We start from the raw sequence: 23,955 nt of genomic DNA, 5'->3' as shown, positions 1-23,955 counted from the left end.
GTAGTGGAGCTGAGTGTGGTGGTGGTGGTGGTGGTGAGGGGGGAGGGGGGTGTTACGGGGTTGTGAAGGGATTGAGGGAGGATATGCAGTGAAACAAATCTGATGGACTGAGCGTGAGATAATGAAGTTCACTCCATCCTGTCATTCTGTATTTATGTCCAAGAAAAAAAAAAAAAGAATGCAACATTAAATGAGGAATTTATTTATAGAGATTAAGTCGAACTCTCTCTCTCTCTCTCTCTCTCTCTCTCTCTCTCTATGGGGAATAAAAGCGCATCTCAACCTTCTCAAGCAATGTTTAGGTTTGTACCCGAGCTTTATGTATAGAGATATTTTTGTTTTTTTATATTAAAAGCTATAGTTATAATCCTGTGCTACATTTTCTTTTTTTCTTCTCTGGCCCTGAATCTCTCCATCCATTTTGCTGTTCATCGCCTGCGGCTACGCGGCATCCGAACTAATCATGGCGATTAAAATCGGCTTTGCTGCGGGAGAGGAGGAGGAGGAGGAGGAGGAGGAGAAGGAAAGAAGATGAAGAAGAGGAGGAGGAGGAGGGAAAACACGGGCAAGTCGTAGGCAGACAGGCACGCAGGGGGAAAAAACAGCAGTGTCTTTAAGCCATTTAGCGTTCAAATATACAAATATATAAAAGGAGGGGAAAAGGGTTTGTTCTGGGTCCAGCCTGCTGCTGCTCTGAGCGCTCGCCAGGAGCGGTTTTTTTATCCTCTTGTATTTTTTCAGACCGGGCTTACAGATATGAGCTAATTGTATCCTGGACTTTTTTTCTTCTTTCTTTCTTTCTTTTTTGCCTGGAGGGGTTTTGGAGCCCCGGAGCGACTCTCCCTCTGTATTAGGGCTCCGCGGTTCTCCGGCACGCTGCTGCATTTCTCGGCGGCGCGGCGCGGCACGGCGCGGGCAGTGGAGGCACCAGCGCGCAGGGCCGACACCAAGCGGGGAGAGAAACACAGACCAGGGTGCAAAAAAAGCAAAACTTTTTTTCCAGATGTTCATGGTAAGAGGGCGAATTTTCTCCTTTGTATTTTTTATTTTTTTATTTTTTTTGCTTTAGCTTGGACGCGTAAAGGCGCGGCCGCTTTTACGCATGAACCGCGCACGGCACTTCTAACGCGACAAAAAAGAAAAAAAAAAGATTACGAAACATTGAACTACTTCCTGCTTCTCTGAACCGGATATTTTTACACACACACACAGACACACACACACACACACACACACACATATGTGTATATAACCACCGACGTTTCCATTGCGCTTATTTTGTTTCGCGTCCCAAACCCACTTTTACTCCTGTACTAAGTAGCACCCAAACCGAACAACGCAGGTTCCTGTAATAACCATAGGTGGCGTAGGTTGCACTTTCTCTGCGTTTGGAGTCATTCTGGACCATGTGCCAGGTTGTTCCCCGGCTCCAGGTTTCGGTTTTCTCCAGACTCGTCGCGTAAAAGGCGCCATTGTGGAGCTCTTGAGCCCCCCGGGGAACGAGCGCGCTTCCTCTGCGCCCCTGCTCCTTCAGCCCTTCAAGTCAATCGCAGCTTTTGTGCTCTCACACTCCCGGTTTCTCTCTTCCAGACCTTAAACCGATCAGTGTACACTCAAAAGTAGAGCAAATGATCAGTCCTGACTGTGTGTGTGTGTGTCTTGAATAGTGAGGAGCCTTGAATAGTGAGGAGAACTTTTCCTACTTTATTCAGACATTTCCTGGGTTTTTTTGTGCTCAGATTGTCTTACTTCTCATTGTGCCCTCAAGGGAACTTTATTGAAATACATGTGTTCCTGTGACACATAATGTCTCCGATTTCCTTTACAACCAGTATTTCTGGTCATGTTAATCCTGGATCTACTGGATTCTTCTTAATGGTAATTTTGTGTATCCATGTACAGATTTTACATTATAAACATTCTCAGTGTTCCTGTACACTCTAAAATCCAAGGGTCCTAAAAGATCTTAAATCGGTTTTCCTGACCGTCTCCTTGGCAGAACCCGTAAATGTGCTTGCAGGAACCTTTTCAACATAATTCGAGTAGAACCTGGATTTTCTTGTTTCCAACCCACACACTGGTTCTACTGGATTTTCTATTGGAAAATGTGATGTTTAATGGGTTTTTAGTCTCACTGGTGTAACCCTTAAAATGTGCCCCAAAAACCTTAATGAGGCAGAACTAGTTCTTAAAAGGACACTGAGGAAAGAAAATAATTTTTGATCGAATCCGATTTTGTTCATTTGTATTTTTCAGGATTTCTCAGGATATCTCTAGATTATTTTACTGGTGTACCCATTCAAAGGTTTAGGATTCTTACTGGATTTTAACATTGTTAAAATAGGGCACTAACCCCATCAGAACCCTGGCAAGTCTCTCTCTCTCTCTGGGGTTCTGGGAAAATTGTACTTTCGTAAGTCACATTTATTTAAAGATACTGAAAGTTTTTTTTATAAGTTTTCCAAAGATAAAAAAAAACTGAAAGGTTCCTGGAAGATCTTGAATCGGTTTTCCTGACCGTCTCCATTGCAGGACCCGTAAATGTGCTTGCAGGAAACTTTTCAACATAATTTGAGTAGAACCTGGACTTTCTTGTGTCCAACACTGGTTCTACTGGATTTTCTATTGGAAAATGTGATGTTTAATGGATTTTTTAGATTGTCACACTGGTGTAACCCTTAAAATGTGCCCCAAAAGACACGGAGGAAAGAAAATAATTTTTCAATCAAATTCGATTTTGTTCGTTTGTATTTTAGTGATGTTCCAGGAAGATTTTCTGGATTTTTCAGGATATTTTTTGGTTTATGGTTTCATTTGTATCTCAGGAATATTCCTAGCAGATCTTTAGAGCTTCTCTAGATTATTTTACTGGTGATTTTAACATTCAAAGTTCTAGGATTCTCACTGAAACATAAACATTGTTAAAAGAGGGCACTAACCCCTTTTTATAAGTGTTCCAAATAGCTCAAAAAACTGAAAGGTTCCTGGAAGATCTTGAATGAGTTTTCCAGATTGTTTCAGTGCCAGGACCATTAAAAGTGCCTCCAGATATCTGATTGAAACTAATATTTCAAAAGAGCTCTAATTTTCCCAGTAGAACCAGTATCTCATTTCTTTCCAACCAACACTAAATGTCAGCACTGGTCCCACTGGGGATCGATTTAAAAAAAAAAAGAGTGCCTCAGGAAACCCTAATGAGGCATCTATAATTTTTCTTCTTCAGACGACTCTGAATTTCACTAAGGTTTAGAGTAGAACGGGTTTTCAGCGTGGAGACGAGGGGAATCATTTGACCTTCTAGGCTCACTTTCTCTTTATTTGATTATTCTTTAAGGTCAGGGACTATACATTAGCATTTTGTAAAGGGAGCCCTGTTTACTGTTTCTGATCGCTGCCTCACGGGCTTTTAATGTTATTAAATTCTGTAATATTACTCGCAGGCCGTGCTGTTATTTAATTCCTCGTTCCTTCCTCGGGCCACTGATTCAGTCATAACCTACAGACATACAGTTTTTAGAAACGATTATATTTCGGTGCTTGGAGCAGATTCACTGCAGATACGCTGAGGCACATTCGATGTCCTGTAGGTCTGCAAAAACGCAGAGGTGCTAAAAGTTCACCTTTACTCAAGTAGACGTACAAATACTTATGTTTTTCAAAGACTCTGGTAAAAGTTGAACACTTCTTTTCTTTTTCATTCAAGTTAAAGTAAAGAAGTTTGACATGTACAGTAAAAAGTAATCATTACTACTACCTGTTTTAGTGTCACGCAGGTAACTGGACTGAAAAACTGGATACCAGAAAACTACTTAAGTACAATAACAAAGTATTTGTACTTTATTACTTCCACCTCTGCTGAAACATAAATCCCACCAACCTTGAGCGTTAAAACCGTAGCTCGATCTCCACATCTCTCGCCCAACTCTGGAGCTTCACATTTGAACTTGTTCCTGCTTTAATACAGAGAAGTGTTAACTATTAAGAGGGAAGTAGCAGGTTTTGGGTAGATCTAGAACACCATTTGGTTCTTTGGTTCATCACTGGGATGATAAACTAAGGTTTTGTTTTTTCCTTCCAATTTCCAGAGGTTATTAGAAATAAATGTACATTTTGTGGCATTTGTAAGATGCCCTTTTCCAGAACAACCTACATTTATCTAATTTGTACAACTGAGCAGCTATGGGATTAAGGGCCTTGCTCATGGGTCCAGCAGTGAAATCCAAAATTTAATGCTATAACCACTAAGCTACCACCTTCTCAAACTTCTCCTGTCTAAACCTGGGGGTGTTACGTTTTATGACCCCTCGCGAGTGACAAAAAATGGCGAGGTTTTGACTCTCTGCTTTTGATGGTTCCTTTTTCAAGGGGAATTGTACATAAATGTTGTCAAATGTTGTCATAAATGTTTTATTTACTACTTTAAATGAATCCTACAATAATAAAATAGTTTTTCAAACATTTTTATGTAATTTATTAGAACAAACTTTCAGATTTTTCGCGAGTTAACTCTCAGTCCAAATTAAAAGTCGCGAACTATCGAGGACGCGAGTGTCAAGGTTCCACTGTATATGTATGGACAGGGGTGGATTAGTAGTTTAGATGTTGGCCTTCTGATCAGAAGGTTGAGAGTTCATATCCCAACACTAAGCTGCCACTGCTGGGCCCTTGAGCAAGGCGTTTAACCCTCAACTGTTTGGTTGTAAGTCACTCTGGATAAGGGTGAATCAAAGCCTTCTGACCAACCAGGATCATGCATTCAACAGTGCTGTGGGCAAATCAGAAAGGAATCAAGATCATGTTGATATTTCTGATTATTTTCAGTGTTATGCTCTTGACTTAATAAATAATTAAAACTCTATCATTCTGATTTAGAGGAGAAGAAATCACAGCTCGGTTACATTTCGAAACACTTTCATCGACTTTTTCTTGTTATTTCCCCTTGGGTGGATCTCTGTTGGAGCTCTTTGAATGCTTTATCAGCCTGAGCGAAGTTTGTTAGATGAGATTTCTTTTAGAGCAACATCACTAGAACCCAGAAGGATCTGAAATCTTGTATTTAGTTTTCATTTATTTTGTTTGTTTCATGCAGCCACCTACTGCATCTGAAGCAACTCCATCACACTTTTGTGCCGCGATTTAGTCGTTAAGTCCACTCGTTCATGCCATACGCACGTTTAGGTCAAGTCAGTGAGGGCACAATGATGTCAACAGTAAAACTTTTACAGCTGAAATACACTCAGCACAGGTTAAATATGGATAAGTGATGTCATGATTCACTTTTTTGTGAGATCACTGAAGGGCTGAGCGATATCATATGATGATATAATATTGATATTATGAGAACGGAGATTTCTAAAGCTCTAAATTGAGGACCTACTAAAACTATCTTTTAAACTGTACAAAATAAAAACACATTCATATTCAAATTAAGACAAATAAATAACATTAATAGTTCTTTTTTATTTCTAACAATTTTATAGATAGATAGATGTATCTAAATATATTTGAAGTAAATGTAAAGTAAATGTATGTACAGTAAATAAATATAAAGGCTCTGGCAGTGTGTAAATATTATCTAATAAAACTCAACCATTTTATTAAGAATAAAAAATGTATATTAATACATAGACTATGTATATAAAAGAGCTATGCTACATATTTATACACATTGTATTATTAAATATGAAATGTTACATGCACATACAGTGTGTATAAATATGTATACACTGAATATGACCAGAATATGACTATAAAAATAATAAAATAAATCAGTAAAATGACATCAAAATCCTTAGTTCATCTCCCAAAAGTAAGTATTTGTGTCAGTAAACATCACACTGCTATTAAAAATGACAAGTGTGAATTTTAGCAGCACAAATGTATTTATTTGATTGCATATTTGATTTATATTGATTGTAAAAGACAGGATTCACACTTTTACTGTACAGGTGTTTGTTCATTTCTTGGTTGTTCATCCATTTTCAGAAATTGTAATTCCGTGTTTTGCTCTGTCTCCAATTGAAGGTTCACGAGATTCACCTTTGACCTGTTTTAGAGAACCGGTTGATTATCGGTTGATCCGATGCCGTTCACTCGCCTGCATTAGCGACAAGATTCATCTGCACAATTCATCAATTCGAGTCACATTTACAAATAAAAAGTTGAAAAGAAATTTTAGATGAGAGATTCTGACAATGAGCTGAAGCCTAAATGTTTTGGGGGGTTAAAACTATTCAGGTGAAACCAGTATAATATATTTTGATCAACATGATCATAAACAGGAAACGGTAAACGATTGTACAGAATCATTTATTTGAACGTATCAAAGCATTCGCAATTAGATCGAAGCAACGAGAAACGCTTTAATGATGTGCACGTGAATACATGATGTGGAGATCGACCAAGAAGTTTTGAGAATTTTATTTCTGATAAAAAATCAGTTCAGTAAAGACATGTGTACTTCAGTCAGGTTCTGGAGATAAAAATGTAGCCAATGCACAAGGCGCTCTATTTTTACTCTATTTTCTACTCATCACTTACAGGACTGCTGGTTATTCTTCATGAAGGGTTGATTTTTCGACATCATATATTTCCTGCAGTTTGATTCGATCATATTCAACTACCAACTCTGAGTCATCGTTTCTCAGAAGCCATTCGAAACTATTATACATATTCTCATATATTTCCCTAATATATGAGAATATATATAATACGTTGATGTATACACATATTTCTACATTGACACCTGATACTGCCTCGTATGTTCAACATTACACACAAATTACTGTTAATAATGTCATATAATTTTATATATACAGTATCTCAGTGCACTCCTCACATTTCAGCAACCATTTTTTTATATGTTCTTAAGGGACAATACCATAGAAATGAAACTTGGATATATTTTAGAGTAGTCAATGTGCAGTTTGTACAGCAGTACAGATTTACTGTCCTCTAAAAAGAACTCAACATACAGCCATTATTGTCTAAATAACTGGCAACAAAAGTGAGTGAGCCCTAAGTGAACATGTCAAAACTGTGTCGAAAGTGTCAATATTTAGTGTAAGCACCACAGTTATGTAGCACTGCCTTCATCCTCCTGGGCATGGAATTCACCAGAGCTGCACAGGTTGTTGCTGGGATCCTCTTCCACTCCTCCATAATGACATCAGGGAGAAGCTGGATGTTGGATACATGGCGCTTCTCCACCTTCTGCTTATTATCAGGTCTGGAGACATACTTGGCCACTCCCATCACATTCATCTTTAGAAAGGCAGTTGTCATCTTGGTGGTGTGTTTGGGGTCGTTATTATGTTGGAAAACTGCCATTTGTCCCAGTTTCTGAAGAGAGGGCATCATGTTCTGCTTCAGAATGCCACAGTACATGTTGGAATTCATGTTTTCCTCAAAAACCGCAGCTCCCCAGTACCAGCAGCACTCCCGCAACACCAGGCCATGATGCTACCACCAGCAAGTTTGATTGTAAGACAAAATTTCCTTTGTATTCCTCAACAGGGCATGACCACACATGCCACCATTTGAGCCAAACAAGTTTTTCTTATTCTCATCAGACCACAGCTTCCAGTAATTAATGCTCTTGGACAGGCTGTCCTGAAGACGACCTGTCCAAGAGCATGAACCTTCCGCTTCTGCAACCTCTAAAACAACACTGCAGCACTCATGCGTCTGTTTTCTAAAGCAGCTTCTGCACCTGACGCACAGCACGAGGACTCAAATTCTTTGATGGACCCTTGCGAGGTTTGTTCTGAGTGGAACACGTCTTGGAAAACCTCTGTATGACCCTGACCACTGTACTGTAACTCAGTTTCAGGGTGATACTGATCTTCTTATAGCCTCAGCATCTTTGTGGAGAGCAACTCTAATTCTAATTCTCAGACCCTCAGAGAGTCTTTACCATGAGATGCCATGTTGAACCTCCAGTGGTCTGTAATTGTACTCAAAGTGCCACATTTTAACTGCTCTAATCTCTAATACAAAATACACAAATTTGTATGGTCCTGTCAAGCAGACAACATGAACATGATGAATAGGACGTGTGGCTTTGCACGGTTACATGACGTACAGCTGTTAGGGTTTACTTACGTATGTTGCCAGTTATTTTGACAGTAATTGCTGTATTCAATAGCCGATTCATTTAAATAATTTCAATTCTAATTGACTATTTTTGCTGCTAATTAATGAAAAATTTGATTATTATTATTGACAAAGGAACAGGTGTATACAACTTTTGATGATTGTATGAGCGGTGAGTGAATGGGCTAGCTAGGTGATTTGCAAGTAGATTAAGTGATGTAATCAAATATTGACTCTTTAATTTTTAATTTTTATTAAATTTCATTCAATATAAGGACACAAATATTAGGACACGACTTATTTAGCCATATGTGATTAAGGAATACAATTGTATAGGTGGTCTTTGGATGTTGTAGCATTACATTTTACCTTGAACTAGGAGACCCAAACGTGCTCCACATGTACACAAAGACAGCTCCATTAAGATATGCTTTACATGTGTTGGAGTGGAACTACTCCCACTATAGAGGTCTGACCTCAACCCTATTGAACACCTTTATGATGAATCAACTGCAACCCAGGCCTCCTCACCCTATGCGAGTACCTGACCTTTGCAAACACCCTTTTGTCTGAATGAGCACAAATCTCCACCAAAACATCTTCCCAGAAGAGTGAAGTTTATTGTTATAGAAAATGAGGAGTAAATGTGGACTGGGATGTTCAAAAAGCATTGTATTTTCTAGTAATGATGGTTGTTATTGTATACATCATTGCATTATCTTATGCTAGCAACAGTATTTTCCCTATTCCATTTATAGCTACTATATGCTATATACCATATTTCCCTGACTATAAGCCGCTACTTTTTTCCCACGCTTTAAACCCCGTGGCTTAAACAACGAAGCGGCTAATTTATGGATTTTTCCTGGATTTTTCCCAGTTTCACAAACTTCAAGCCAAAAAACTGAGCCCCTTAACATTAGACCAATGAAATTGCCAAACGGATTCAGATGAACCAATGAAACTCTTTATATTAAATCAGAGGCGCTCCCACTGAATCGGGCCGCACCACATCATAAATATGGATGATGTTCCTCTGATGTTTGACCTGCCACTCACTCGGACTGTCTACAGGAAATGTGAATCATTCGTCATGCTGAAAACAACCGGGCATTAAAAAACACACTTTCCTGTGTTCTGAGCTGCACGGCATCGGGAGAAAAGCTTCATCGATGGTGATTTTTAAACGCACGACGATGCCAAAAGATAAACTCTCGAGAGAAATAGTTGTGAAAGGAAGGAGGAAGACAGTGAACAATGACTTACTTGGTAGGCTAATGTTTAGATACAAGCCGTGTAACAGACACTGTCTTTCGTTAAAGCCTGTGTAAAGTTCATGAGTTTCAGTGTAGACATATTTATGTTCAAAATAAAAATCTTTGTCAAATTCAGTGCGGCTTATATATGGGTGCGTTTAATAGTCCGGAAATTACGGTACTATTAACAAACTATTCTAGTCTTGATTGCGTAACGTTATTCTCCAGAAATGACAATAACATAATATCATACATATCAAACATTCTCACAATAGTCTAAAAGTAAATCTTTTCCTCCGTCTGAATTGCCTCTTTAGTGTGGATGAGTGTAAATGTGTGTGTACATCACACCTTGTGATAGACCGGTACCTTCCAGCCAAGGTGTACCCCTGGCTTACACTTCCCAGAGTCTTACAACGTCCTTGACCAGGATAAAGATAAGTGCAAGTACATTTTAATAGTGTATGAAGTAAGTCTCCGCAGTGCTAATGTGTGAGAACGTTTGCTCTCAAGCCCAGATACAGTTCCACACTCCCTAACTAGAAGTGACCGGGTTCCCTAACACACTTTCTACCTCTCTACTTCTCTCATATTTCTCTCTCTATCTCTCTCTCTTTCTTCCTCACACACAGTAGGAGTGCAGGATGTAAGTGAAATAGTGAAGAAACACTTTGTGGATGGGAGTTTGATCCCATTCCTCGTTCCTGCAGCTTAACTCAGGTCTGTGTTTTGAAGAGCAGCAGTGTGTCCCCCTGAGGCTTCGCTGGCAAACTCTCCTGATCTCTCTCTCTCTCTCTCTCTCTCTCTCTCTCTCTTTCTCTCTCACGCACACACACACACACACACACACACATACACTGCATTTCTTAAGTGAAGCATGGCTTCTGATAGAGCTCTCGCTTATCAGCAGCAGCACAAATGCAATGCAAATGGAGCCGTGCTCGCTGAAGGCCTTGACTCTGAGGCAGGCTTAATTGGTAAAGAGGGAGGAACGAAGGTGTGAAAACTACACCACTAACCACACCATGGCAATACGGATGGTTTAAAAAAAAAGCCCAGATTTTTTTTTTCCTTTTCAAAGTCTTTCTTTTTGTACTTATTACAACAACAGCAGCTGCACAGTAATTTTCCACTTCATTGGCGAAAAGAGGTCGTTCAAGACCTGAAAAAAAGTAATAAAGCTTGAGTAATGTAGCTGAGTACTTTGTGGGTCAGGGACACCTCATACACTGAGGTCTTTCTCAACATCTGCTCTAATTAGGGTTACAGATCTGTCTGGAAGAAGTGCGGAGAAATTTATGGATTATGCACATACGTAATTAGAGCTCTGTTACATTAAAAGGGCCAAAGGTCACATATAGCAAATCACGGATTAATTATACAGTATCAATTCAGAGGTACCTGAAAATCATACTTTAGTAAAAGTATATTGGCTTTTACTCCAAAACCTACTTTATTACAAGATCACCAATCCAATATGACGAGTAAAAGCCTTAGAGTACATGCTTTCAACAGTTCTTGAGTTCTATGACTCATAAGCCAAAAACAGTTGATTTGTGTGGATTTATTCCCTAAAATACACATCAAATTGTACATCTGAACACTGCAATAACCATCCACACAACAACCTCTTCAACCCCCCAGAATGAAACAAAGATTAAAAAAGTCGCTTAAAATAAAAAGACAAAAGCAATCTTCCTATTTGTTTGGTTTGAAAGAGGCAGATGTAGAGGATAGGGGGGTATGGAGACGGATGATCCGCTGTGGCGACCCCTAATGGGAGAATCCGAAAGAAGAAGAAGACGAATGTTACTATTTGCTAATTGAATCTGTCTTCTAAAACAAATAAAATTATAGCAAATAATTGTAGATGAAGTAAAACCAAATATTCAGAGCTGACTGTGATTTGATGACACTCAGTCTCAGAGAGGGTCAATATTTTTTTCTTCAACAAAAGCTGGTTCTCAAAGACTTTGGAATTTATTCGAGCTCTTCTTTGAGTGAAAATGAGGCCTGCTGCAGTAAAAGGTGGAAGTGCAGTTCTAGGAAAATATCCACAAAATCTATCATAAAATCTATTTATAAAAATCTATCCGTCTCCATACCCCCCTGTCCTCTACATCTGCCTTTTTCAAACCAACTACCTGCATGTCTTCACTCACCACATCCATAAACCTCCTCCTTGGTCTTCCTCTTTTCCTCCTTTCTGGTGGCGCCATCCTCAGCATTCTCCTACAGATATACCCCATGTCCCTCCTCTGCACATGTCCAAACCATCTCAATTCCTCACAGATGGTCTTCCTTTCCTCTCAGCCTGGTGTCCATTACTCTTTCCCATAACTTAACGATGTGACTGTTAAACTTTATTCCCCTGTAGTTACTGCAGGTCTGCACATCTCCCTTATTCTTAAAAAACAGTGCAGCACACACCTTCTCCATTCCTCAAGCATCCTCTCAGCTTCCAAAATCCAGTTAAGCAATCTTGTTAAAAACCATGCCCCTCTTTCCATCTACACCATGATAAAACAGTTTAAACCCACCTCAAATGTTCCTGGCCTTACTCCCTTTCCACTTGGTCTCCTGAACACACAACATGTCTACCTTTCTCCTCTACATCATATCAGCTATCTCCATCCCTTTACCAGTCATTGTACCCACATGAAGTATGAACCCTAACTCTACTACACTTCTCCTTTTCCTGCTGTCTTTGTAAATGTCTTCCTCCTTCCCTTCTTCCCCTTCAGGCCAACAGTAGCCCAATTTCCAACAGTACCCTGTTGGGTAACAATACCTGTGGCGATCGTTGGTAACCCGGGCCTCGACCGATCCAGTATGGAATTCTGATTCGTGATCTGCATATTTAATTTGGCACATGTTTTACGCTGGATGCCCTTCCTAATGCAAACCTCCCCATTTATCTAGGCTTGGGACCGGCACTAAGAGTGCACTGGTTTGTGCCTCCCTAATGGCTGGTTTATATACTGTATATATATATATATATATATAGGAAACATTTTGGCCGATTTTAGAGAATTGCCAGATAATTCTGTGAATTGGAAAGTTGTGTCCATTTTTCTTACTTAATTATAATGTTGTTCTTTCCAGTTCAGTGCTGAAACAAATCCCTCCAACAATGCCCATTCAAGACTATCACTTTCTAGAAAAATAAGTTTTGATCATAAATGTGACTTTTTATTGACTTTCACTAAGTTGTTTTCCGATGCTCTTTTGTCATTCTAAAGGATAACCGCTCCAACATGTCCAGGCCGATGATCACCAGGTCTCCAGCGTCACCTCTCAGCAATCAGGGCATCCCGACTCCAGCGCAGCTCACCAAGTCCAACGCGCCTGTGCACATCGATGTGGGCGGCCACATGTACACCAGCAGCCTCGCCACCCTCACCAAGTACCCCGAATCCAGGTGAGGGCTTGAGAGACTTTTATAAGAAAATGATCATACGTTTGACATTCAGACCTTTGCAGTGGTGTTAAGCATTTGTGTTTCTCACAGATGTTTGAGCTTGGTATACTGTCTATTCAGAGTTTTGCAAGTTCTTCTAGTATCTGTGTGGGTTTATTCTCCGGTTTCTTCCTTCTTCCAAAAACATTGGTGATACCGGAAACGTTATGCTACATTTCCCACTAGGTGTGAATGAGTGTCCAAATGGATTCCTGGGGTGACACTGGTCATACCAATCAATGTGTTCCCAACTCACACCCAGGATTCGGTCAGAATCCACTATGACTCATGACACCTATAATATGGAGTAGGGCTTCACTGGTTATTGTACATTAATGGTAAATAGTGAACTACAAAGTTTGTGTATACAGACTACACGTCTGTATACACAAACTTTGTAGTTCACTATTTACTATTTAAAATGTAACATTTTATATTATTTCTGATCAAAGACACAAAATAAACTAAACGATTAAAACAAAAAAGGTTCGTTCGTTTTAATGAACGAGATTCAAAGTCACTGAAACGATCCGATTTTCCCATCACTAACAGTAATGCTACACATTTGAATCTTGGACAAGTATCCAATAAACATAAATTAACCAGTATAAAAGGAAAGTAGTGAATGAAAATAAATAGGTGATTATTTTAGATATGAAATGGATATGATGCTGGTCCCCTGTTGCTCGCATTAACTGTGCGTCAGCATGACATCATCTTGCTAGAACACCATGTCGCAGCAGATTTATTAGAGACTTGCATATGCCACCTGAACCCTGATCTCTCGCTTCTTATCTGAAGTTGACTTAAAAAAAAACAGTTCAGCAATTATATTTAAAAAGCATTTTTACAATAGGACAAATATTTTTACTGCTTCAAATCATGGACTGTAGTAACTGGCTAACATGGCTATAGGGCAGAAGGCTGGGTAGTACAGTGGTCTTTTGTAACTTGCATCCAAAATCACCATGAATAAAAAAAAAAAAAAAAAATTTGATGGAAATGTTTTAGCTCACATTTTTACACAAACAAAAAGGAGGTTGTGTGCCGCCGTAGCAGGCCGCAGGATACAAGATCCATGTGGAGGCTGGGAGCCAGAGCACTCAGGCCAGACCACAAGCCCAGCGCTGAGGCCAGGGACCACTTCCACAACCAGATGGCCCTTGTACCCGCTTTACAACGAGGGTCTAGAATTTCAATCAGATTAAGTTTTTTTCGTTTGAAACTACATCGAGCTGCATTTTTTTTTCTCAGAGTAAAATTGAACAAGTTGCATATTTTTTAAGTGGGGGTTGTGGGCAATTCTAGTGTAGTTCAAAAAGGAGAATTAGATATACGTTTTAAACTAGTTCCTTTCAATTAAAGGATCACCTTTACAACTTACGGTGCAATAAAAAAAAATACACAAATAAAAAACACATTGAACTACAATTAAAGGTTTTAAAAAATACTTAAAAAAGTAGAAGTACACAAAAAAAACCACCTAATTACAGTAATGTGAGTACTTTCCACCTCTGCTATATAGCTTGTATACATTATCTTTCTCAAGGGACAATACAATAGAAATGAAACTTGGATATATTTGGGTTGTCAATGTGCAGTTTGTATATCAGTACAGATTTACTGTCCTCTGAAAATAACTCAACATACAGCCATTATTGTCTAAATAACTGGCAACAAAAGTGAGTACACCCTCAGTGATAACAGCTGTACATCATGTAACATGTATTCATCATGTTCATGTTTTTGTCTGCTTGACAAAACCATACAAATGTGTGTTTCTTGTATTAAAGCAGTTCAAATTTGGCACTTTGAGTACAATTCTCTCATACTGACCACTGGATGTTCAATATGGTACCTCATGGTAAAGTCTCCTAGAATATAAGAAGATCAGTACCACCCTGAAACTGAGTTACCGTACAGTGAACAGGGTCATACAGAGGAAGCAAAACATGATGCTGCTCTCTTCAGAAACTGGACCGAACGAGAGTTTTCCAACATAATAACGACCCCAAACCCACCACCAAGATAACAACTGCCTTAGCGAGGAAGCTGAAGGTGAAGGTCATGGAGTGGCCAAGAATTTCTCCAGACCTGAACCCTATTGAGCACCTGTAGGGCATCCTCAAGCGGAAGGTGAGAAGCACCATCTGTGCAATACTCACTTTTGTTAGATACAATACATTGGAACAAAATGTGTTTCTTTAGTACCATGATGCAACACAAAACAATACTGTAGTTAAGACACAACAGTAAATTTATTGGTAAATGATAAGTGTGCAGTACAACAAACCAAGCCTGTGATTGGTCAACAGAAACAAGGCGTGGCCAATCCCAGTCAGTCCCAGTATCAAAAAGGGTTTACTATCTTTGACCATTGTATTATTTTCTTTTTGTAAATTTGAAACAAAATAAGCCATTCTTCTTTTTTCTTATTTTCGTTTGCTCTTGCTTTGCAACAACTACTGAATTGTCAGAGTTAATTAATGTTTTAAACACTTTTCAGTTCTCAGACTTCTTTCTGTAGGCAGGCAATTTTTAAAGCATCGCCTGCAGCAGTGGAGAATTCAGAACATGATACCCAACCAGGGAGACAACAGGATGTGAATGTGAAAGAAAACTATGCATTTGTGTATTGGTATAAGTGACAGTTTAATCATGGTCAGTGTTTCTGTCATACTGGGGGTAGATACAATAAATGGATGGATGGATGGATGGATGGATGGATGGATGGATGGATGGATGGATGGATGGATAGATAGATAGATAGATAGATAGATAGATAGATAGATAGATAGATAGATTTAACCTTGATAGATAGATAGATAGATAGATAGATAGATAGATAGATAGATAGATAGATAGATAGATAGATAGATAGATAGATAGATAGATAGATAGATAGATAGATAGATAGATAGATAGATAGATAGATAGATAGATAGATAGATAGATAGATAGTAAATAGATAGTAAAATACTAAAAATCTACTTGAATGTGGATGTTTTTACTTACTGCCATCTTAGCTTTAAAAAAAAAACAAAGGTATTTTTAAATTATTGTTTAAGTTTATTATCTTAGCAATTTCTTCTTAACTATCTCTCTCTCTCTCTCTCTCTCTCTCTCTCTCTCTCTCTCTTTTTCTCGGAGCAGAATTGGCCGTCTTTTCGATGGCACGGAGCCCATTGTTCTGGACAGCCTGAAGCAACACTACTTCATTGACAGGGATGGTCACATGTTCCGCTACATCCTCAACTTCCTCAGGACGTCCAAGCTCCTCATCCCTGACGACTTCAAAGTGAGCAAGAAAGATAAAGAATGAGAGAATGAGATCCGGGGTCAATCATGTGTCCCCATCGTATACATTATATAAAGTTTTGCTTTTGCTGATGGATGCAGCCATTATGACAGTAGCTGATCTGAAACGTTACGATCTATCAAGCGCAGCGCCCAGACGGCGAGAACGAACCTTCATGACTTACGATACATATGCACGGCGGCACGTATAGCAAACACTAAGCGTTCTGTTATTCAGATGTGCACATTACAGCCTTTTGTTCTCGCCACGAACTGCATTTGCATTCCAGTGGCCTGCTCCTGTGTGTCATTTGGCCCTTAATTACAAATTTGCCTTGGGAGAAAACAAATAATCCCATTATCTGATGGTCTGTCCATGGGGAAACTATGTCAGCTAAAATAAGCAAAGACTCCAGAGTGGCTTTGGTTCACAGAAAGGCTACATTTACTCAGAGATTCTTGGAGCGTTCGTGGCTATTCAGTTGTTGTTGTTTTAATCGCCCCCACAATTACCCCATTAGTGGTTTTCGTGTCTTGTTTTTACACGTATTAAGCATTTCCTGTGAGTGACTCACTGTCGCTGATTGCACCCCAGTGCTGTTAAAGTCTCCATGCTGATTGGTTGGTAGTCCAGCTGGAAACCTACGGTCATGGCGCTTGTTCTAACGTGCTATAGTTTCTATGGTAACAGTTATAATTCACAGGGACGTTCTATGGCAGAGGCTCCGCATGATCTTATAAGACTTATGAAAACATGTTAGAAACCATGTTCAGCAATGTAAGTGTGTAGAACAGATACGGTGAAGTTTATATGGAAGGGGTCTCCAGTGCAAGAGCTTTGTAATGATCTGAGGTAATTCTATAATTAAACAATTTCGGGACAGACGTTTTTATTCTTATTTTTGTCAAAAGAGGAAAAAGAGAGTGCAGGACCAATTGCTATACCGTAATTATTACCAGAAATTCATTTGTTTTACATGTTTTATATCATAAAAATGAATGAAGGGAGAAATAGGATTTAGATGGGCAAAGTAACTTAGTGGATAAGGTCTTTATTGTGGCATTTGACTTTGGATCCGAAGGCCATGAGTTTAAATCCAAGCCTTACCATTCTGCCACTTCTGGGCCCCTGAGCAAGGCCCTTAGCTTTAAAGTGACTGTTGCATCAACAAGATCAATGTAAGTCGCTGTGGATAAGCACGTCCACCAAACGCCGTAAATGTAAACCAAAAAGGAACCTCATGAGGGTGTGTTTTGATGTGTTTAGTTACCATAGAAATGGTCAATAATTTGACCATCAAACTCCATGGATCATGGATATCATGGATACATCAGCAAAATGTCTTCTTCTGAATTGCTGCATGGGATGTTCTTAAGACATACACTGGGCTGACATTAGCTGGTTGCATTTGCTACCCAAAATATACTGAATTCTTGTCGTACTGTCCCTGCAGGACTTCAGCCTGTTGTACGAGGAGGCGCGGTACTTCCAGCTGCAGCCGATGCTGGTGGAACTGGAGCGCTGGCGTCACGAGCGGGAGCTCAACCGCATCTCGTGTCCGTGCGAGTGCGTGGTGGTGCGGGTGGCGCCCGACCTGGGGGAGCGCATCACGCTGAGCGGAGACAAGGCCCTCATCGAAGACATTTTCCCAGAGATCGGCGACGTCATGTGCAACTCTGTGAACGCCGGCTGGAACCATGACTCCACACACGTCATCCGATTCCCTCTAAATGGCTACTGCCATCTCAACTCCGTTCAGGTATGGGCATGGCCTAGACCACTAACTAAACTAACTAATGATTACTTTTTAACAGGAAGATGGGACTTCGTGTCTGCCAGTCAGTTTAACTTTTTTTTACATAGCTTGTCTATGGGTCATTTGTCGATCATGGTATCTTTATAAACTTTGCTTGTAATAAAAGCTTTAGCAAGATGGCTGACTGAAACTTTTACTTTCACTGCCTTTCTTCTAAACACAGGGTTAGAAGATTATGAATGTAGTGAAAAGGAAAGCAATCAGAAAACATTATAACTCGGCAATTTGTGAGACTAGCCTTCTCCAAGGAATTGTTGCTACATTTATAGAGTAGCTAGCTAACATTAGCTAGAAGTTTAAGCTTTTGTTATTATCTTGCTACGTTTAGCTAGTTAGCTAAAGCACTTTTATGTATTTCATTATTAAGGCTACGTCTACACTAATCTGAACAAACTAGATACATCTACACTAGGTGCATCTGGATAAATTTGCTCGTCCACACTGAAACGTCTGAAAACCTTTACTTCGCTCTACTGCTCATGAGAAAAACAGTAAGACTCTTTAACCTGCATCATTTTTGCCTAGGGTTTATTTACATTATGGCCCTTTTAAACGTCAGATTTTCAAATGTATTCACTTTGGGGAGTGTTTTCAAACAGGTACGTTTCTGTTTACTGAAAACGCCGTTTGAGCGTGGAAGGAAGGCCCAAACGGAGAGAAAGATATGCGTTTTTTAAACATATTATTGCACATATTAGTGCAGACATAGCCTTAATTATACTTGTGAATGTTGGGAATCTAGGATTGTCGATGAAATCTTCAGAGTTGAACTGCATTTTCTTGTAAAACGAAGCTTTTTAGAGACGTTTGGTTTGTGTGACTCCACTGGCCTTAAATTAGTGTTAGCAAAAAAAAATTTATAAAATGTGGAGTTTTTTTAGTGCCATTTCTTTTGTGTTTTACAGTAGCATTCTGCTCGCAGAGCTCAAAATGTAGTGCTATTAGAGTTACTGTTACCACACAATGCTAATTATTCTGGGAAAAAAAGCAACAATAATAGCTTCATTTGTATACAAGAGAGTAACATTTTGAAACTTACATTAGCTGCACATAATGGCATGCATACACACTGGCACACACACACACACACACACACACACACACACTAATGCTACTGGGTAGTCCTTAGGCACTGCCCATAATCCTGTTTGGTTATTAAAGTGAGCCCGCAGTGGATGCTGTATCTGGGCTTAATGGAGCCAGGAGGTGTGTGTGTGTGTGTGTGTGTGTGTGTGTGTGTGTGTGTGTGTGTGTGTGTGTATCTGGAGGGTGATGCAAAGATGTGAGACCTTTGTAGTGTTGGCAGGGGGGTTGCAGGCAGCCTGAAGCGACTGGAAATTTGGGGGGTTGGAGGTTCAGGCTCTGAGATTTTTTGCTTCCATGCTGCGCAGGCTCTACTCCCTGAGGTCTTTTGATGGAATTTGATGATTGTGGACCCACAAGGACATAGATAACATATAAAGACACAAACATACAAACATTCAAAAGCACATACTCTATCGGTTTTAGTAGGAGGAACCCATCCTCATTTGGGTGATATCAAGAGTGTGAATTATAGTCTTTAAAGAATACAAAACACTGGAGAGTGAGAACTAACATGAGCACTGGAATGTGTGATTATGAGTAATGTTTTTTCCACCAGGAGCTACTGAGCAACTCAACATTTGAGATTATAATAGATCCAACACCAACTTCTCCGTGGCAGAGCCTTTAAACACTCAAAGAGCTCCAATGTCCAAACTCTATATAAGGTGGAATCCAAATGGCCCTGGTACGTCTCTAGATGGTTCAGGATGTTTGCGGGCTCGGCATCTATTTCTTTAAAGGTCCACAATCTCCATGAGATGGGACAATACAGTGTCACATGTAATAGCCCACATGCTCTGTTTCTCTATCTCTATCATTCTGAATTCAAGAGTGCAATAATGACGAAAGCATTGACAAGCCCTAGATGTCTTTAACCTGCACGTGCAGTGCAAGTTTCCTTTAAAGTAAAAGATGTGCAGCTAGGATTTTGTATTTCAGAAAAAGAAGTAGGGCTAATTTCCAAGCAAGAACATGCACTTGCATTGTATTGTATTACTTTTCTAAACAGAGATGTACAAACCATGAATAATTCATGAGCAGCTATCTTGAAAACGACAGGTGAAGACCTACCTCTTCCTGAAACATTTAAACTAGCACTTTTGTGTCCCCGTTTCACTGTTAACTAAGCCTGGGGTGCAATTCAATTCATCCCAAAGGTGTTCAGTAGGGTCGGAGTTCTATAGCAGGAGATCTTCCACTCCAACCCATGTAAAGCAGATCTTTATGGAGCCGGATTTGTGTACAGGGACATCGTCATGCTGGAACAGGTTTGGGTCTCCTGGTTCAAATAAATGGGAAAGGTATTGATACAACCTCCAAAGACTCATATACAATCCCAACATGTTGTCCAAATTCTGCAACCTAGTGAACCATGTCGATGTATACGATGATAAAATCTGCAAAGCACAATTGTACATAAAAAAAAGAAGTATCAATCAAATAATTTGAGTCTTTGTGTTTGTTCAATTGCTGTAAAGGAGCTTCAGAATTTGACCCAAACAATTAATCCAAAAGCATTTCTTTCCATAGCCATAACCAAATGTATCATTTCCATTCGCCGAATCCTTTTCGAACGCATGTGATCTGCGTCATAATCTGATTAAAATTTTTCCGCTTATTCTTTATGTAATGTTTTACAATAAGTTTTACATGTCGGCGTGTTTTTACTTCGCCGTGGATCGGATGTGAAAGTCGTATCCACATTTGCACATATACCTTGACTCGGTGAATCCGAGATGCAACCCTCAACAAACCAAATGTCATTTGAGCATTGGTGAAAGCTGGCGTTAAAGAAAATAGTCTATCCTAAAAATGAACTGTATACAATTTTCGAAAACTAATTATAAACTGTATACACACACCATATGGGATTTGTTTTTTCCTAACAGATGAATTATTGAAAAAAAGAAAATAGTTTGAGTACAAAGTGTATAGTTACACTATAATGCAAAAGTATTGGAACATCTGACTTTTTTTTCAGCCATATGTGGTTCTTCCCAAAAACTGTTTTGGAGGAGCACAATTGTATTAGATGTCTTTAGATGCGGTAGAATTACATATTTCCTTCACTTGAACTAGGAGATCCAAACCTGTTCTGAAATGACGATGTGCACAAAGCCAGCTTCATGGTTGATGTAGTTTACATGGGTTAGAGTGGATGATCTCCTGCCATAGAGCTCCAACCCTTCTGAACACCTTTGGGATGAATGTAAATCCTGACTGCACCCCAAATCTCTAAACTCTAGTGAAACATTGTCCCGGAAGATGGGAGGTTATTATAGCAGCAAATGGGGATTAAATGTGGAACAGGATGTTAAAAAAAAGGCACATCTTGTCATCAAGTGTCCCAAACATTTGTTCATATTGTGTATGTTCTGGATGCCTGATACTATTACAAAAGTCCAGTATATTGAATTATCATCATGTTGATTTGTATCAGCGTGTGTGTCTCATTGAGTCGTGTTTTTTTGCGTTCCATCGCAGGTCCTGGAACGACTACAGCAGCGCGGGTTCGAGATCGTAGGCTCATGCGGTGGCGGCGTCGACTCGTCTCAGTTCAGCGAGTACGTGCTGCGGCGAGAGCTCCGGAGATCTCAGCGAGGACTCCAGACGAACAGGATAAAACAAGAACAGCTGGACTAGAACCCCACCCTAGAAACTGCCTCACAGACTTTCCACTTGGAATGAGTTTTTTTTTAAGGGAACCTAAGGAAACTTTTTTTTTTTTTGTTTTTTTTTTGAAGATGGTTGACCTTGCTGACCTTCAGGAAGATCGGGACTGTCCAAATGAGGAAATTGAAAACGTTGTCCCTTTCCATCCATTCAATTTCAAAGCAAACATTAAGACATCACGTTCTGTTTGCAGTACTATATACAGTATATATATAAAAATATGCATCTATTTTGCTATTTCACATAATTGACCCATGGATGTTTGTTTCTCAATCATGTCGTTAGGGTTTATTACAAATCTCAACACATCGGGATGTGTTTTTTTAATTATTATTATTATTATTATTCTTTTTTTCTCTGTTGTTGTTTCATATTATATAACATACATGCAAAGATTGTGTACTTTCGTTCAACGAAACGTCCAGATCCTTATCTGAAGATCGTGTGATATATTTACTTTTATTCAATATGATTATAAGATTAACATAATATGTATCGAAAGAAAACACAATTTTAACAGCGATCCAGCGCTAATTATTTTCTTTTAATTTATGATCAGATATGATGTTTATCTATGATTTTTCATTTGTAATCATGTTTTTTTTCTCTTTGTCCTCAAACCTCTTTTTGACTGAATTTGTAATGACATTAAATACAGGTTCCTTCTGAAAGCTGTCAAAACCGAGCAAGTCATTTCGGCCACGCCACATCCCTTACCAAATTACAGAGAATGTGGCAAGGAAGTTCAAATAAATTATCCAAAATTGTAATAAAGCATTGGTCTGGCACTTATTGTATTATATAGTTATATGTCGAAACTGGGAAAATGGAGAAGTCGTAGTATTGTTTATATAAAACAAGTTAAATAGATTTATTTAATGGTTTTACCCTCCTAGTTAAGTACTATAGGTATAATATCCCTGTAAAATAGAGAAATAATCTGTAGTTGTAATTTTAAGTGTTTAAAGACTGTACAGTTTATTATTCATAACAGCAACATACATTTTATATAAGCTTTGTATATTGTCAATTTCTCATCATTCATTTATCTTTAATAACCGATTTATTTCTGAAAACCAGCCTCGTGTTTGAAGCGGACCTCATATAGCTGTGCAGACTATGGTTTTCTTACATTCTCTTTGGTGGATAAGTAGTTAAGACATTAGACTACTTTTGGAAGGTCATGATTTTAAATCCCGAGCAGGACCATTGAGCAATTCCCTTAACCCTCAGTTGTCTAAATGTGGCCATATGCCAAATCATCTAAAAGTTTCCTTTGGGTTCTTCAATTTCACACTACAACCCCAGAAAAGCTTCCCAGGGTGACTTGCAACATCATACTGGTGTCCTATCCAGGACGTATTCACCCAAGTACAGGCTCCAGATCAAATATAAAAAGTGACCCTGAACCAGGATAATGGGCTTATAAAACAAAATATGAGTCAATATAAAAAGATCATTTAAACAAAATGCATTGCTTCTTGATAAAACATTAAATACAAACAGCTCCAAACTGTTCATTGACCTTCAGACATTTTTCCCTTCCATCACCTCTACCAGCATGTCCTGGTGAGCCAGTGAGGTATTAAGCTCTATTTCAAAGTGCCCTTGCCCCGAGCACTGACTTCTCACAGCAGCCATTTCTGCACAAGCTTCAGGCTCAGCCGATGGAGTCGTGCTGGTCCATTAGCAGAACTTTTATTTCTGGAGCTGGTCTGTAGAGAGGGGTGGGACGAGCGTGTCCCAAAACGACGGAAGACATGTGGGGTAAGGGATTATTTTGGTTCATTTCACATAAACAACAAGCCATCTATTATTTACAAGACTGTGTTAAAAAATAGTATCTTGTTCCAAAAAAAGGGCTTTGTAAATCCTTTAGAATGCTGCAAAATAGTAATACAGTCTAATTGGCTTTGCCTTTTCGACATTTCCCTCAGGAGAATACCTGTCTTCATCTCAGGAGCCATTTCAGTAGGTTATTAGCTCAAGTGAAATTTCTTAGTCAGAGGGATCACGTCAATATGATTGTTGACTGTAGCAGATCTTACCCAGAAGGTCAAGGTCAGATATAACAAAAAATGTCAGTAGAAGCAGGACAATATGAACTCCATAGATTTGGAAAACATACAACCTGGGCTTCAGTTAGCTAAATCTGGCTAGCTAGTTAACAAACAAGCTATTGCTAATACGAAATGTATATCCTAGTAGAAATTACACAAAAGCCATTGTGGCTTACAGTTTTTCTCAGGTGCTTTGGAGCATTTCTCAAATC

The 23,955-nt window shown here is 39.1% G+C and overlaps 1 protein-coding gene across 1 annotated transcript; it reads left to right on the top strand.

The window, feature by feature from the left end:
* The first annotated feature begins 238 nt into the window (after window positions 1-238).
* LOC124388035 (BTB/POZ domain-containing protein KCTD1) lies at window positions 239-22,457 on the top strand. Its single transcript, XM_046852659.1, has 5 exons — window positions 239-1,012; window positions 12,593-12,771; window positions 15,964-16,108; window positions 17,562-17,867; window positions 21,495-22,457. The coding sequence occupies exons 1-5, from the start codon at window positions 1,004-1,006 to the stop codon at window positions 21,651-21,653; spliced, it is 798 nt and encodes a 265-aa protein (XP_046708615.1). The 5' UTR covers window positions 239-1,003; the 3' UTR covers window positions 21,654-22,457.
* Window positions 22,458-23,955: the final 1,498 nt, after the last annotated feature.

Source organism: Silurus meridionalis, chromosome 6 (assembly GCF_014805685.1).
Source record: "Silurus meridionalis isolate SWU-2019-XX chromosome 6, ASM1480568v1, whole genome shotgun sequence".
Classification (NCBI taxonomy): Eukaryota; Metazoa; Chordata; class Actinopteri; order Siluriformes; family Siluridae; genus Silurus; species Silurus meridionalis.
This window is presented reverse-complemented; position numbering and strand designations above follow the sequence as displayed.

Excerpts from the sequence above, each read along its gene's own strand:
- LOC124388035 (XM_046852659.1), top strand. Across the intron at positions 12,772-15,963 it reads ACCAAGTACCCCGAATCCAG|AATTGGCCGTCTTTTCGATG; the intron begins GTGAGGGCTTGA and ends TTCTCGGAGCAG. Across the intron at positions 16,109-17,561 it reads TCATCCCTGACGACTTCAAA|GACTTCAGCCTGTTGTACGA; the intron begins GTGAGCAAGAAA and ends CTGTCCCTGCAG.